Source organism: Talpa occidentalis, unplaced genomic scaffold (assembly GCF_014898055.3).
Source record: "Talpa occidentalis isolate TD23 unplaced genomic scaffold, MPIMG_talOcc4v2.1 talOcc4.6, whole genome shotgun sequence".
NCBI classification, from domain to species: Eukaryota; Metazoa; Chordata; class Mammalia; order Eulipotyphla; family Talpidae; genus Talpa; species Talpa occidentalis.
This window is the reverse complement of record NW_023604972.1, coordinates 1,900,413-1,913,605: the sequence shown is the minus strand read 5'-3', so window position 1 is coordinate 1,913,605 and position 13,193 is coordinate 1,900,413. Positions and strand designations below refer to the sequence as shown.

Here is a 13,193-nt window from a genome sequence, read left to right as displayed (position 1 = left end):
AGGAAAAGAGCAAAATCAACATCCAGATAAAAGCTGCCATTGTCACCTCCCCACGGGTCTCACCCACATCTGTGTCACCCAGTCCACGAACAAAAGACAAGCTCAGTTTCTTCACATGTCTCTAGGCTCCATGCGCCTCCTCCAGGTCTCCTGGCTCCATCCTGCTTCCTTCCTCAGTCTCTTCTCCAGCTTCTCCTCTTCCTGCTCAGCTCCACCCTTCCTTGGGTGGGGCAGGGAACCTGGAACCTCCCCCTTTCCTGGGGACCACCCTGTTGCAAACTGGCACCAGAAGTGAATCAACAGACACGGCCCAGTCACCCGGGGGGGCTGCAGGGACAGGGACGGGCGAGATTCACTCGTCCGTGCCCCACACTCGGAGCCGACGTGTCCGGAGGCGAGGCCCTCTGTCTCCTGAGATGTCAAGGAGGCCGGGCCGGGCGGGAGGCCTCCGGCTTGGCTCTGTGCCCACCTCCTACCCCACCTGATCTTGGGCCCCTCCTGTTTCTCTGGGCCTCAGTTTCCCTTCTGAATAACAAGAAGGGCAGTCTGCTGGATCTGCAAGTGTCCCGTCAGCTCTGACATCTGCGACCCATACTGGCCGGTTGGCCACTTCCCTTGAGGGGATGTGGCTGCATTTGTGCGGTACCTGTCCATCTGCTCGAGACAGGCTCCGCGAGGGCAGGGACTGTCGTGTCCCAGAGCCCAGCAGCGGGCAGGCTCAGGGGTGGCGTCCCCGGGTACTCGACATCCTGGCAAGGGCATCGCATTCCGGCTACTCGGGCCCAGGGAGGCTTGGCGAGGTCGCTCTGTGGGGTCTCTGGGGCACGCAGGGTCTCTGCACCAGGCCGGCTGCCCAACACACCTGCTCTCCTGTTGCCGGGGAGGTGCCACAAGCTTCCCAAACACACCAGGAACCAACCAAGTCAGAGACTTGCACACGCACTGCTCCCGCGTCCTGGCCCATGGCACCCTCCACACAGCTGGGGGCCGGCCCCCCCCCCCCCGGACCTCCACTGGAGCAGGGTCGGCCAGCCCCGGAGCCGAGCCCTGGGACGAGGCTCCGCTGCACTGAGCAACAGCTGTAGGGCCCTCCGACGACGGCTGTGGGCGAGAACCACTCTGGGGACCGGCCAGGGGACCGGATGGCTTCACCCTGGAGTCGGCAGCAGCCAGCCGGGTGGGTCAGGTGCCCCCGCTACAGCTGTCATCTCGCGCGGGAGTGGCAGGCGTGGCTGAGGCCCAGCCACACACCTGAGCTTGGTCACTGTATTTTCAGTTTTGTTGGACTCAGGCCCTGAGGACACAGGGTATGGCACGGGTCAACCCAGCCTGACAGCGCGAGGGGCCGGGGCTCCACGGAGGGGCTCTGGGCTGAGCAGGGAGAGGGTGAGGCGGCGGCGGGCAGAGGGCACCAGGTGCACACCTGTTGCCACTAACCTGTGGTTCTGGATTCGGAACAATGGCTCTTTGTCATCGCAGCTTTTAAAACCCTAAGATTTAGAGAGAAGGCTGGGAGGGGCTTGGGGAGAGCAAGGAACACTGCAAAAGCAGATTTATTAATCTGATGTATTCAATTGCTAATTAGGTCAGGAATGAAGCAAGTCTGTGTACTTTGTCAGTGTTCTCTTAAAATAAGCTGGGCATGTGGTCCGAAGGAGACCCGGTATTATTTTTACTTAAAACCACCCAGAAAAGGAAGCATTTATAAAGCTTCTATTATGCACTAAGCATGGGAGGGGTGTTAATATATTCTTTCGGGAGACTGCCTTTTTAAAGTTCACACTTCCTGCCATGATAAGAGGAGTGCTAAGAGTTCCAGACTATAAGATGGGGGGAGGGACAAGTCAGGTTTTCTGCCTAACCCGCGAGGACAGAGCCCAGGCAATCCACCTGCCATTGCAAGCGTCCAGATGCTGTGAGTGGGGGAGACACTGCCCTTCCCTGCCTGCTCTGCTAGTTCACAGCCTCCCCGAGATTCAGCTGCGGGGTCTCTCTGAGGTTCCCGCTCTGGTGATTGCCCAGGACAGCCCTCAGGGTGGTAGGACCCAACCTTCCGGAACCCAGCCCCTGGGGACTTTCCTCTTAACGTCCCCAGAATATGAGAAGTCAACAACTATTCAAGTCCCTACTATGGGTGAGGCCCAGGGAACACTGGGTGAGGCTGCAAACAACATAAACCCAGTAGGGCTCAGGAAGCCTGTCTCCGTTCTAGGGGTCGGGGCTTGGGGGTTAGGTGAGGGAGGCCCAACTCCCTGCACGGGAGCTTTCCTATTCTGGTTCTTTGCAAGCTCTCCCAGGAACTTCGGGGGCGGGGCCTCCGGCTTCTGATCCCTCTGGGTTACTGCCTGGTCCTGGCGCCTTGGGTGAGGGGCTTCATCCCCTCCCCGGTAAACCGGCTTGGATCGCAGACCCTGCCTCTGGGCGCCGGCACCGTTAAAGCGAAATAAATGGAAATCAGCGCTCGGTCGGCTGCCCCCAGCTTTGTGCACATGACAGTTTCCGGAACAGGCTGGAGAGGCCCGGTCTCACCTCCACAGACCGGGGTCTAACTGGCCTGGGCTACTCAGCGGAGACTCAAGGGCAGCAGGTTTGGAAGCCACGGCGCCAGCCACTGTGTAGCCAGGCTCGGTAAGGGCGAGCGCTGAGAAACGCCCGTTTTACAGCTGAAGAGGCTAAGGCAGGGCCCGGAAGACAGCAAAGCTACATTCCTGAAGGCGCACCTGCGGGCCCAAACCACGCCCCCTCGCGCACCTGCCCCGAGGCAAGCGCGCCCATCGATGCGCTCCGCCACTCGGCTCGCCACGCCTGGCCCGGGCCCGCTCGCGCCCCTACCCCCTCCCGGCCGCTTCCCACTTCCAAGATGGCCGCGGGCGGAGCCGACCAGGTAAGAGGCCCCTGGCGGCTGTCCACGGGGCTGTGCAGACCCGGAGATTCCTTCAGGCCTCTCTCCTCGCGGCGCCGCTCGGGCTTCTGGAGAGAACAGGGCGAGCGACGCCGCTCCGGGACCCGCGGCGGCCGGCAGGCGGCGGGAGGAGGGGCGGCGGGGCGAGCGTCGAGCTCACGGAGCGGCGGGGGGCGGCAGCCCGGGCGGAAGAGCGGCGCGGCCCGCAGGGGGCGGGGCGAGGCGGGGCGGGGGTGGTGGGCGGGGCGAGGCGCGAGGCGCGGGGCGGGGCGAGGCGCGCGGGGCGGGGCCGGGGGCGGGGCGAGGCGCGCGCCGCTGGGCCCGCGGGCGTTTCGCGCGCACCTGCCCGCCCGGCCGCCGCCCGCCGCGCGTCCTCGCGGCGCCAGGTGCGCCCGCGGCCTGCGCTGCCCCGCGGGCCCGGGATGGCGTCGGAGCCCCGCTGACCCGGTACGGAGGCCGCCGGAGGGCCGGGCGCGAGGGCGGGGGGGCGCCGGGCCGCCGCCACCTGCTGCCGCCGCCCGGGGGCCGCTGCGGCCGGGGCGGACCTGCCCGGGCGCCCCTCGCCGCGCGGGGCCGCCTCCCGCCGGGCGCCTGCCGGCCCCGGGCGCCGCCCGCGCCAGGCCGGAACTCGGCGAAAAGTTTTCCCGCGGCCGGAGACCAGCCGGCGCCGGGGACCCGCCCCCCGAGGCGCCCTGCGGCCGACGCCCCGCGCCCCCCACCCGGGGCCCGCCCGGACGCCCCGCGCCCCCCACCCGGGCCCGCCCGGACACCCCGCGCCCCCCACCCGGGGCCCGCCCGGACGCCCCCGCGCGACGCCTGGGGCCGCCACCTCGGGGTCCCGAGCCCCAGGATCCCTCCACTCTGGGGCACCCTCGCCCCTTCTCGGCCGCGCAAGGACCCCTGTTTCCAGGCCAGAGACTCCCCGGGAGACCCCCTCCTGGCCTGCAGCCCCCCGCCGCGGAGGCCTGGCCCGGGGGTCTCCGGGAGGGCCGGGGCCGCAGCCTGGGTCGGGGCTCGCCGTAGGGCACCCCCGTCCCCCTGGCTGGCAGGCGCCGCCCGCGGGGAGCCCGAGGGGGGGGGCCCTGGCGCCCCGGCCCGGCCCGGCGCCGGGCTTGTAGGGGCCGGTCCTGGCGGGCGCGGAACCGTCTGTCCTGAAGCCGTCCCGGCCCTTCCGTAGCCCTGGAGCGGGGCGCCCAGCTTGGGGGTGCTGCGCGCGGGAGGCCGGGACTCTCGGCTGAGCCGGCGGGGCGGGGTGCGCCCGCAGGGCCCCAGCCGCCTGAGGCTTCTCCTGCGCTCACCCGGGGTGTCTCCCCGGCCTCAGGGGTGGGGCCCTCCCGGCTGTCTGGGGGTGTTTCGCCCCAGAGAGTGTGGGCGCCTCCTGGCCCCAGGGAGAGCCCAGCGTGCGCTTGGGGCTCAAGGTCAGGGCGAGGAGATAAAGCAGCGGGTCAGGGTCACCCAGCCCGGATTGGAGGCGACACTGGCGCCGAGGCAGGCGGCGGGTCCAGGTCGCTCACCTCAGTGTCCTCGCGCCCGGCAGGTCCGGACTCGGCTCCACGCTCAGCCGGGCTGTAAGAGGCAGCCTCGCCGCGGCCCAGCCCCCTGCCACCTCCAGCCAGCGGCGCCCCCTGCCCTGGCCCCTGCCAGGCCCCCACGCCCGCGTCTCCCCCTACACCCCTCGCCGCCTGTCCCGCCACCCACTCCCTCTGTGCAGGGCGCCCCGGCACTGCTGCGATCCCCGCACGGTGCGGACTCGGCTCGCTCGTCGGAGGCTTGTTCTGGGGTCTCTCTCCCTCTGGGCGAGCCTCCGACGGCCGCGTGCCCGCCTCAGGCCACGCCGTGCCTGCCAGCGCTGCTGGGCTCTGAGACGCTCGAGAACTTGTCCTCAGAGGGACACTCACACCTGCGGTGCGGCCCTGGGATTTTAGGGGAGCGAGCCCGCGGTCTGTTGCTGTTCCCTCTGCGGCCGGCGGGGCGTTTCTGGGGCCTGTTTGGACACCTCGCTGGCCAGGCTGGAGGCCCCGTCCATCGGGTGGGCTGGCGGCTTCATTTTGCTGTTGCAGTTGCGGCCTGAGCTGGGCAGCGCAGGGAGATGCTGCCGGCAGGAAGGAGCTCCACGGTGAGGCAGCCGCTGGCTGGCAGCCGGGCCGCCAATGCAAATGAGCTGCTAAAATAGTGGGCCCAGCCCGGCCCCCACGCCCGGGAAAGAGCAGCCCGGCCGGCCTCCTCTGCGCCCAAAGGCTTTGAGGGTTTCTTCCCCTCTCTTGTCAGCTGCCTGAAGAGAGGGTGGGTCTGCAGGCGGGTCTGCTCCCGTCCCCAGGGCAGGCCGTGGAAATTGAGGCACAGGGTAGCCAAGAAGCTAGAGCTGGGGCGCAAGAGCAGGTGGGTGGAGCGGCCCTTCAGCCAGGCAGCCATCTACCTCCAGAGCCCACCCCTGACCTTCCCCGCCGCGCCCGAGCGGCTGACCGTTACGTCACTGACCATCACATCCACCGTCCCCAAGCGTCCAGGCCAGCCCCGGAGGGCCTCTGACAGGCCTGGTTTGCACCAGTTTCTGCTGCTGTGCGACCTCGGGAGCGCTCGGCGTCTCTGGGTCCCGCTGGGTGTGCTCGGCAGGCCTGGGGCGGGAGCTCGGCGCAGCTCCTCGCGGTCGGGTGCGTGGCAAGCGCTCGGGGAAAGCTGCTCAGTGAAATCCCACGGCTGGGCGGCGTGGTCATCTGGACGTGGGCCTGTCGCCGCGGCGTCTCACAGGGCCTTCCGCGAAGCAGCCACCCGTGTTGTGGGGGCCCCGTGCGCTCACCTTAAATACCATCACCTGCCGGCAGAAAGGGTTAGCGCTGGGAAGGCGCCTTTGGGGCCTCCCGTTTCACCCCAGCTCCTGCCTGGTTTGCTAACGGACTGAAATTTGCTTAGACGACATTGTGTGGCGTTTGGGATGCCTAAAATTAGTTGCCATTCACCTTCCAGAGGAATACGTCGAGATTCTAGCAAGTTCTTTTTGAGGAGTATTTTTGTTCCAAAGAATGACCCATTTAAAGGCGGACTTCTTTCCTGCTGTAGCGGCAGGAAGGGACAGGGCAGGATCTCCATGGCTGAGCAGACGGGGGAAGGAGTCCTGGAGCCCTCGGTGGCTTTTGCAGGCTTTATTGGGGTTTACCGGGTACAGGGCAGGCAGGGGGCCGGGGGTGCCGGGAGGCTGGCAGGTTTCCCAGCCCCCAGCAAGTCTTCACTCTCTCTGGGCTCGCCGGCCTTCTCTCGTGTCTCCTCCTCTCTTGCGCTCGGCTCTGCTGGCATCCCCGTGACGCCGCCTTTGTAAGCCCAGTCTCTCAGCCCAGGTGCACCCCCCTCCACATGCCCACCTCCTCCAGGTGTCCGCCATCAGGCGTGCATTTCCTTTTCTTTTTTTTTTTAAAGATTTATTTATGCATACAAGAGCTGGGGTACAGGCCAGAGATATGGGGGGTGTTGAGAGGATTCACCAGAGACAGAGCGGGGAACAGAACAGGCAGGCTGACCGAAGTACACTGCTGAGGGGAGCAGCGGGCGAGTCAGGAGAGGTCTGCTGCACTATGTGGGTAGCTCCCTGGCCAGCCTGGGGATCGAACTCGTGCTGCAGAGGCTGAGGACAGCTTCATAGTTTGTGTCTTAACCCCTTGCGCCACCAGGGAGGCCCCCATCAGGCGTGCGTTTCATCTCATGGCAGGAGGGCGGAAGAGCCCGATACTTTACTTATACCCTACACCTACGTAGCTTCTGCCGACGTGCAGGGGACGCCACCCTCATTCCGGGCCTCGTGCGCCCTGTGGAAAGGGCCTGGTTAGCCCGGCACAGCCTCCGGCCTTGTCCGAGACACCAGTGCTGGAGGCCCAAAGGGGCCCACGCCGAGGCTGAGGCCAGGAGCTGCCGTGCCCGGGGTGCTCCTGGCTGCACGGGCAGGAGATGGAATTGTTTTCCAGAGCCCCGCCTTCGGGCAGCGTAGCGGCAGAAAGGCCACAGGGCAGGAGCTCTATGACCCGTGCAGATGCGCAAAGGAGAGAGTCCTAGGCGCCCTCGGCGGCTCCTCAGGCTTTTATTGGGATTTTCCCGGGTACACAGCAGGGAGGGGTGCTTCACTCACTCCTTCTGGGCTCTCCGCCGTGCTCTCGTGGCCTCTGCTTCTCTGCCGGCTCTGCTCTCGTTCTCTGCTCGCTTTTGGTCTGGTCTTTCTCTCTGCGCTGGTAGTGGTGTTCCTTCCGCTCCGCTCTCTTCTCGTTTCTTCTCTGGCGTCCCCGCGATGCCGCCCTTATAGGCCCAGTCAGCCCAGGAGCACCCACCTGCGCGTGCCCACACCTACTCCAGGTGCCTGCCATCGGGCGTGCATTCAGAACCGCAGGGTTCCCTCATCAGTCCTAATGGCGGGAGGGCAGACAAGCCTGACAAGCATTTACCCTACAGGTGGCCTCAGTCCTGTCTCAGTCCCTGGCGGAGCTGCGGCCCGCTTCCTGGCCCGTGGTAAACCAGAGCCGAGGCACCGCTGAGCGAAGGGTGCTGAGGGCCTCTGTGCTCCGGGCCCGCTCTCGCCTGCCCTGGAGGCCTGCGGCCTACTCTTGCCTGGCGGTGCCGTCCGGCTGCCACTTGCTTGAGTGGCCCGGGACTGGCTGGGCGGGCTGCAGGCGGCCACGGCCGAGGGGCTGTGGTGTTCGGACCTTAGCCAGTGCACTTCGGAAACAACTATAGAGGGAGGGACCTGACTGACTTTCCTGAGTTGACACCATGTTGACGCGTCCTCACTGCCCAGCAGGGTGGCCGCCCGAAGCACGGACTGCCCTGGCCCTTGCTGGGTGTACTGCCTGCAGGCGCGGCCTGGCGCTCAGAGGGAGCCCCTCCCACCTCTTGCTGCCTCTAGCATGTCTCGCTCTTGGACTGTAACCCGGCGCTCAGTAGACATGCCTCAGGGGGTGCCCCTTGGAACTTGGTGTTAGTAATAATTCAGCAGAGAGATATCTGAGCCCTTAATCTATGCCAGGCCCTTGGCCAGGTAGTGGTGTGCAGAAACTGTTAGCTCTGTGCCTGCTGGAGCTCAGAAGCCAGTGAGGAGAGCCGGGGACCGCGGTAAAGTGCGCTTGTCTTGGGAGGGTGTGGCCCAGGGAGCCCAGGAGGAAACAGGACACGCTGCTTCCTGGCAGAGCTGGGAAGGCGTTTCGGAGGGGGTGGCCTAGCAGTGTGCTGTGTCTGCTGTGGCACCTGCTGCCAGATCCCCAGGGCGCTGATGCCAGGCTGGGGGGAGCACCCTGGGCAGTAGCACAGTTGGCTGGTATTGAGGGAGCCAGGGAGGCCGCGCGGGCAGAGAGGCTGGCAGGGCGGCTGTTTCAGCTTATCCTGTCTTTAGCGAGCGTGTGACTTGGAGGCGGGCCATCGGCAGCTGGCTTCTGCCGGCTTCCAGAGTCCACCCTGTGGCCACCCCCGGAGCACGTGCTCTGTGCAGCTTCCCCCACTCGAGCCCCTCAGAGGGCAGGCGCTGGGGAGCGTGGCCTCTGATCTGGCGGCACCACGGGGTGGGAGGGCTTGACAACAGGGGCAGTGGCCCTTGCCAAGTTTTGGTTTTAAAGGTGTGTTGCAATTTAGGCTTGTTTCCCCGAAGGCGGACACCCTGTTCCTGCGGTTTAAGGAACTTAGAGGTGACTTGAAACTGGGGGAGGCCTCCATGGCTCTCAGCTTCTGCCAGAAGAAGTCCTGAGGGCGGAGGAGAGAAGGGAATAAGGGGCCCCCAGCACACGGCTGTGGGCTCTGCGCCCTTGTCCCGGCTTCCCTGCGCTTTCATCTGGTGATCCGGGGGCCTTGGCCCGGGCAGCCACGGACGAGCTGACTCCCGTGGTTTCTGACTCTGGAGACATGACCGGCCTCCGGCCCTGCCCACGTGTCGTTTTCCCAGGAAGACAGCCCTGCGTGCCGTGCACTCCAGCCTCGAGGTTTCTTTTTTTCTTTTTCTTTCTTTCTTTATACATACAAGAGCTGGGGCCAGAGGTACGGGGGGTGAGAGGATTCACTGGAGACAGAGTGGGGAGCAGAACAGGCGTGTCTATTTAAATACCCTGCTGATGCTAGTTTTCTTGATCTGTGCCATTCTCACTGGTGTAAGGTGGTGTCTCAGGGTGGTGTTGATTTGCATTTCCCTGATGATCAGGGATGTTGAGCATTTTTTCATATGCCTGTTGGCCATTTGCATTTCCTCTTTGGAGAAATGTCTTTTAAGTTCTTCTGCCCATTTCTTTTCTCTTTTTTTTTTTTTTTTTTCAGATTTTATTGTTTATACAAGAGCTGGGTATAGGCCAGAGGTGGGGGGGTGAGAGGATTTACCAGAGCCAGAGCGGGGAGCAGAACAGGCAGAAGGACTGAAATACACTGCTGAGGGGAGCAGCGGGGAGACAGGAGAGGTCTGTCGTGCCATGTGGGATCGAACCCGCACTGCAGAGGCCACAGACAGCTTCACAGCACTGCTCTTCTGCTCATTTCTTGACCGGATTGTTTACTTTGTTTTTGTTGAATCTTGTGAGTTCTTTGTATATCTTTGTGATCAGACCCTGGATGTGGTGAATAAGGAACTCTCCCACACTGCTGGTGGGAGTGCAAACTGTTCCAGCCACTATGGAGAGCTGTGTGGAGGTGCCTCAGTCTACTAAAAATGGAGCTACCATATGACCCGCAATTGCACTCCTAGGGGTCTACCCAAAAGACACAAAAACATTGATTCAAAAGACCACCTGTACCCCTATGTTTACCGCAGCACTATTTACAATAGGTGAAACCTGGAAACAACCCAAATGCCCAAAAATAGATGACTGGATCAGGAAGATGTAGCATAGATACACAGTGGAGCAATCAAGAAAGATAAACTCCTGCCATTCGCAGCAACATGGATGGAGCTAGAAGGAATTACGCTCAGTGAAATAAGCCAGAAGGAAAAAATTGGATGGTTTCACTTATAGCAGGAATATAGGGGAACCGAATAAGACATCAGTGTGAAAAAATAATAACAGTACAAAACACAGCAAAGCAAAAACGGACAATTATAAACCAGAGACATCCTGCAGGGGAGGAGGCGGGAGAGGGGTCAGAGGGAGGGAGGAGCTCAGGGGACTGGGGTGATGGTGCCCGGGCGCCTTGGGGAAGGAAGCTCCATGGGGACTGCACCTGAGGGGGCTGGGGGAAGTAAATACTGTTTACAAATGAACAAATGATACAAAAAATAAAAGAATTAAATAAGTGAACACATTGCTGAGGGGAGCAGCGGGGAGACAGGAGGGGTCTGCTGTGCCCTGCGGGTGCTCCCTGGCCGGGGATCAAACTCGTGCTGCAGAGGCTGCGGACAGCTTCACAGTGCTGAGACTTAACCCCTGCACCACCCGGGAGGCCGCCAGGCTCAAGATTTCTTGTGGGGCAACCAAAGTCTCGCCCGCAGCAGTTAAGATTCATTGTTTTGCAGGCACGTCAGCCCTTCAGGTGGCTGAAGTAGGGGAAAGTCACCTCTGCTGGCCGCCCGCTGTGGTCTGGCCAGGGTGGGCCTGACCTTGGCTACTTTTCCTTAGTCCGTATGGTCATCCCACAGTGCTGCCCCCGCTGTGAGTGGCAGAGCCAGAACCCCCGCCATGTCCTGTGAGGGTCCTCTGGGGCATCAGGGAGGACTCAGGGTGGGGCCTGCAGCCCAGGAAATTCAGCGCAGTGTGACCCCGAGACCTTTGGGCCCTGTTCACTTGTAGGGAGGGGAGACCCAGATCCTCTGGGGACTGTGCTGAGTTTCCGAGGTGAGAGAAGCACTTTAATGTACGGAGCACCTTTATAATTTCTCTCAGGTATTAAACTCTTAACTTGGCATGTTTGCTGTGGTGCAGTCCGGTGGGGCCTCGCTTTTAAGGAAAATGGACAGCCCGTTGACACAGAGCCATGGCGAATTCATCCTTACCCACTGGGTCAGGCTTCAGGTTCCGTCCGATTCTGAATTCTGCGTTTCCATTCATGCCTTCTTATTTCTGTTTCTGCTCCAGCCTGCACGTGTGACTGTTCTCTGCAGGGAGCGGGGCTGTCCCCCATCCCCTTTTCTACTTTTCATGAACTTGCTTCTGCGGTGTTGACAGCGAGAGGCAGGCCTGACTTCCTGAGGGGACACCGGGAGGCTGCTCGAGCCGGCTGGACGGACACCAGGGGAGCGCCGTGCCTGCGAGGGCCGGGCTGGAGCTGGGGCGCAAGGCAGCAGCTTCTCGGGGTGCCCCCCTGTGGGGGCGGGCGCCCCAGTGTTCTTGCCAGGACCCTGTGCTTAATTCTCCTGAGGCAGCGGTGGCGCTAGGGTCGGAGCCCAGGGCCCCCCGGGCCGAGTCCTCCCTCCCCCCCGCGCGGGTCAGAGCCCGGCCCCAGCGCAGGTCTCTAGCGTCACACTTGAGGGTCAGCAGAAGGTGGCAGGACCCACGTGGTCTGTCAGTGCTTTCGGGCTGTGCTGTCCTGCCTGGTGCCCGGCACCCCCTGGCTCCCGCCGGCCGCCGGCCAGCAAGCTGTGGCCCCGGGCCCGGCGCTGACCTCTTTATCGCGCCTCCCGCTGCGCGCCGAGCCAGCCCTCTCGCCCGGTCCTGTAGGCCCCGCCGAGCCCCACGTCCGTGCGCGTTTCCGGGTCGGTCCATAGGCCCCGGCTCGGCCGCTGTGAACCCCAGTTTCCTCCATGGTGAAAGGGTCCCTGCCCTACCTCGCCGGCCTGAGCGAGGTGCCTCCGCGGCGTGGCGGGGCGCATGACTGCGCACGCGGGGCCATCGGGCGGCGGGCCAGCCGGGGTGCGGCCGAGGAAGCGCCCTGTTCATCATTGCAGGAAACACAAAACAAGCCTCCCCCGCCCCCAGCGCCCCTACGCTCCTAGCCCCCACCTCCAGCGTCCCCCCTGCAGCGGGCCCCCGCCCACGCTCCTGGCGCGTCCTCGGTCCAGGGCCGGGTGTGACTGGGAGGTGGTGGGTGATGTGTTTGTATTTTCACTCTTTGTTGGCATCACCGTCCTCTTGTTTTGTGATGAGAAATCCTAGAACCTGGGCCAGGAGGGGCCCCTGGAAGGATCCCTCGTAGGGGCCACTTGACCTGTCGGGGAGGCGTGGGCTCTGGCTTTTCTGTCTCTTGCTTGATTCCCCTATCTGTGCCTTCCCTAGTTCCTCCTTGGACCAAGATGACTGATGGCAGCCTCCCCGCCTCCACGAATGGCGTAGTCTCCATGGGCGTCCCGGGCGGGCGGCCGGGGGAGCACCTGCAGAAGCTGCAGCACGCGGCCCCCCGGGCGCCCAGGTCCCTCTCGCTGCCCGAGTACGGGCCCCAGCTGAAGCTCAGCGTGCTGGAGGATCGCCGCAGCCTCAGGTCGGTGGACTCGGGCATCCCCACCCTCGAGGTCGGCAACCCCGAGCCCGTCCCCTGCAGCGTGGCCCACGTGAAGCAGCCCGAGGCGGAGGTTGTCGCCGAGCGGGCCTGCCGGAGCGCCTGCCCGCTGCCGTCCTGCGCCGCACCTGCGCCCCCCAGCGCCGAGCGGGGCCCGGGGGTGCGGAAGTCCTCCACGTTCCCCAGGACGGGCTACGACTCGGTGAGGCTCGACAGCCCCACTTCCAGGGCCCTGAGCCGCAGCGACCAGGCTTCCGTCTGCAGCGTGTCCAGCCTTGGCACAGAGCTGTCGGCCGCGCTGTCCGTCAGCAATGAGGACCTCGTGGACCTCGTGGTCACCAGCAACTCCAGCGCCATCGTCACCCTGGAGAACGACGATGACCCGCAGTTCACCGACGTCACCTTGAGCTGCGTCAGGGAAGGCAGCGGCCCCCACCCGCAGGACAGTGTGGCCCGGGCCGAGGAGGGGAGTAAGCCACGAACGCTGGGGCCCTTCAGTAGCCTCTTTTCCAGGTAATGCCTCTGTCTCCCTGGCAGTGGTCGGGCTGGTTCTGGTCTAAAGCGGTCGCTGTTTCCTGCTTTGTCAGTGGCCTTGGTGTCACGCTCGTGGACACTGTAGCCCAGGACCCGGTGGTGTGTGTGGGACCCCCCTGTGGGTGGCTCTGCTGTGTGGGTGCTCCCTGCAGCTGGTGCCCCCGTCCCTGGCTCACTGGCGCAGTCTCTCATCACCTCTGGGCCTCGGACCTGTTGTGGCCAAGGGGAGCCACCGGTGCCAGTGTGACCGGATCAGAGCAACCTTGTTCCGTCAGGACTCCCTGAAGGGCGCTTATGCCAATGATTTGCGTTGCTTGGGCCCAGCGGAGGGGGCTGGTGAGGGTGACATCAGGGTGGGGGCTGTGTTTCTAACTGCAGTCCC

General features: G+C 64.0%; 1 protein-coding gene across 2 annotated transcripts in view; it reads left to right on the top strand.

Moving 5' to 3' along the window:
* The first annotated feature begins 2,846 nt into the window (after positions 1 to 2,846).
* Positions 2,847 to 13,193, top strand: part of TBC1D14 (TBC1 domain family member 14) — a 54,790-nt gene continuing 44,443 nt past the window's right edge. The window contains exons 1-2 of one of the 2 annotated variants that reach the window (XM_037530754.2): positions 2,847 to 2,884; positions 12,058 to 12,790. In XM_037530754.2, coding sequence (XP_037386651.1) covers positions 12,075 to 12,790 — 716 coding nt within the window. In that variant the 5' untranslated portion in view covers positions 2,847 to 2,884; positions 12,058 to 12,074. Of the gene's footprint in view, positions 2,885 to 3,328; positions 3,350 to 12,057; positions 12,791 to 13,193 lie in introns of those variants that run through there. The other variant, XM_037530755.2, reaches the window with a different exon arrangement.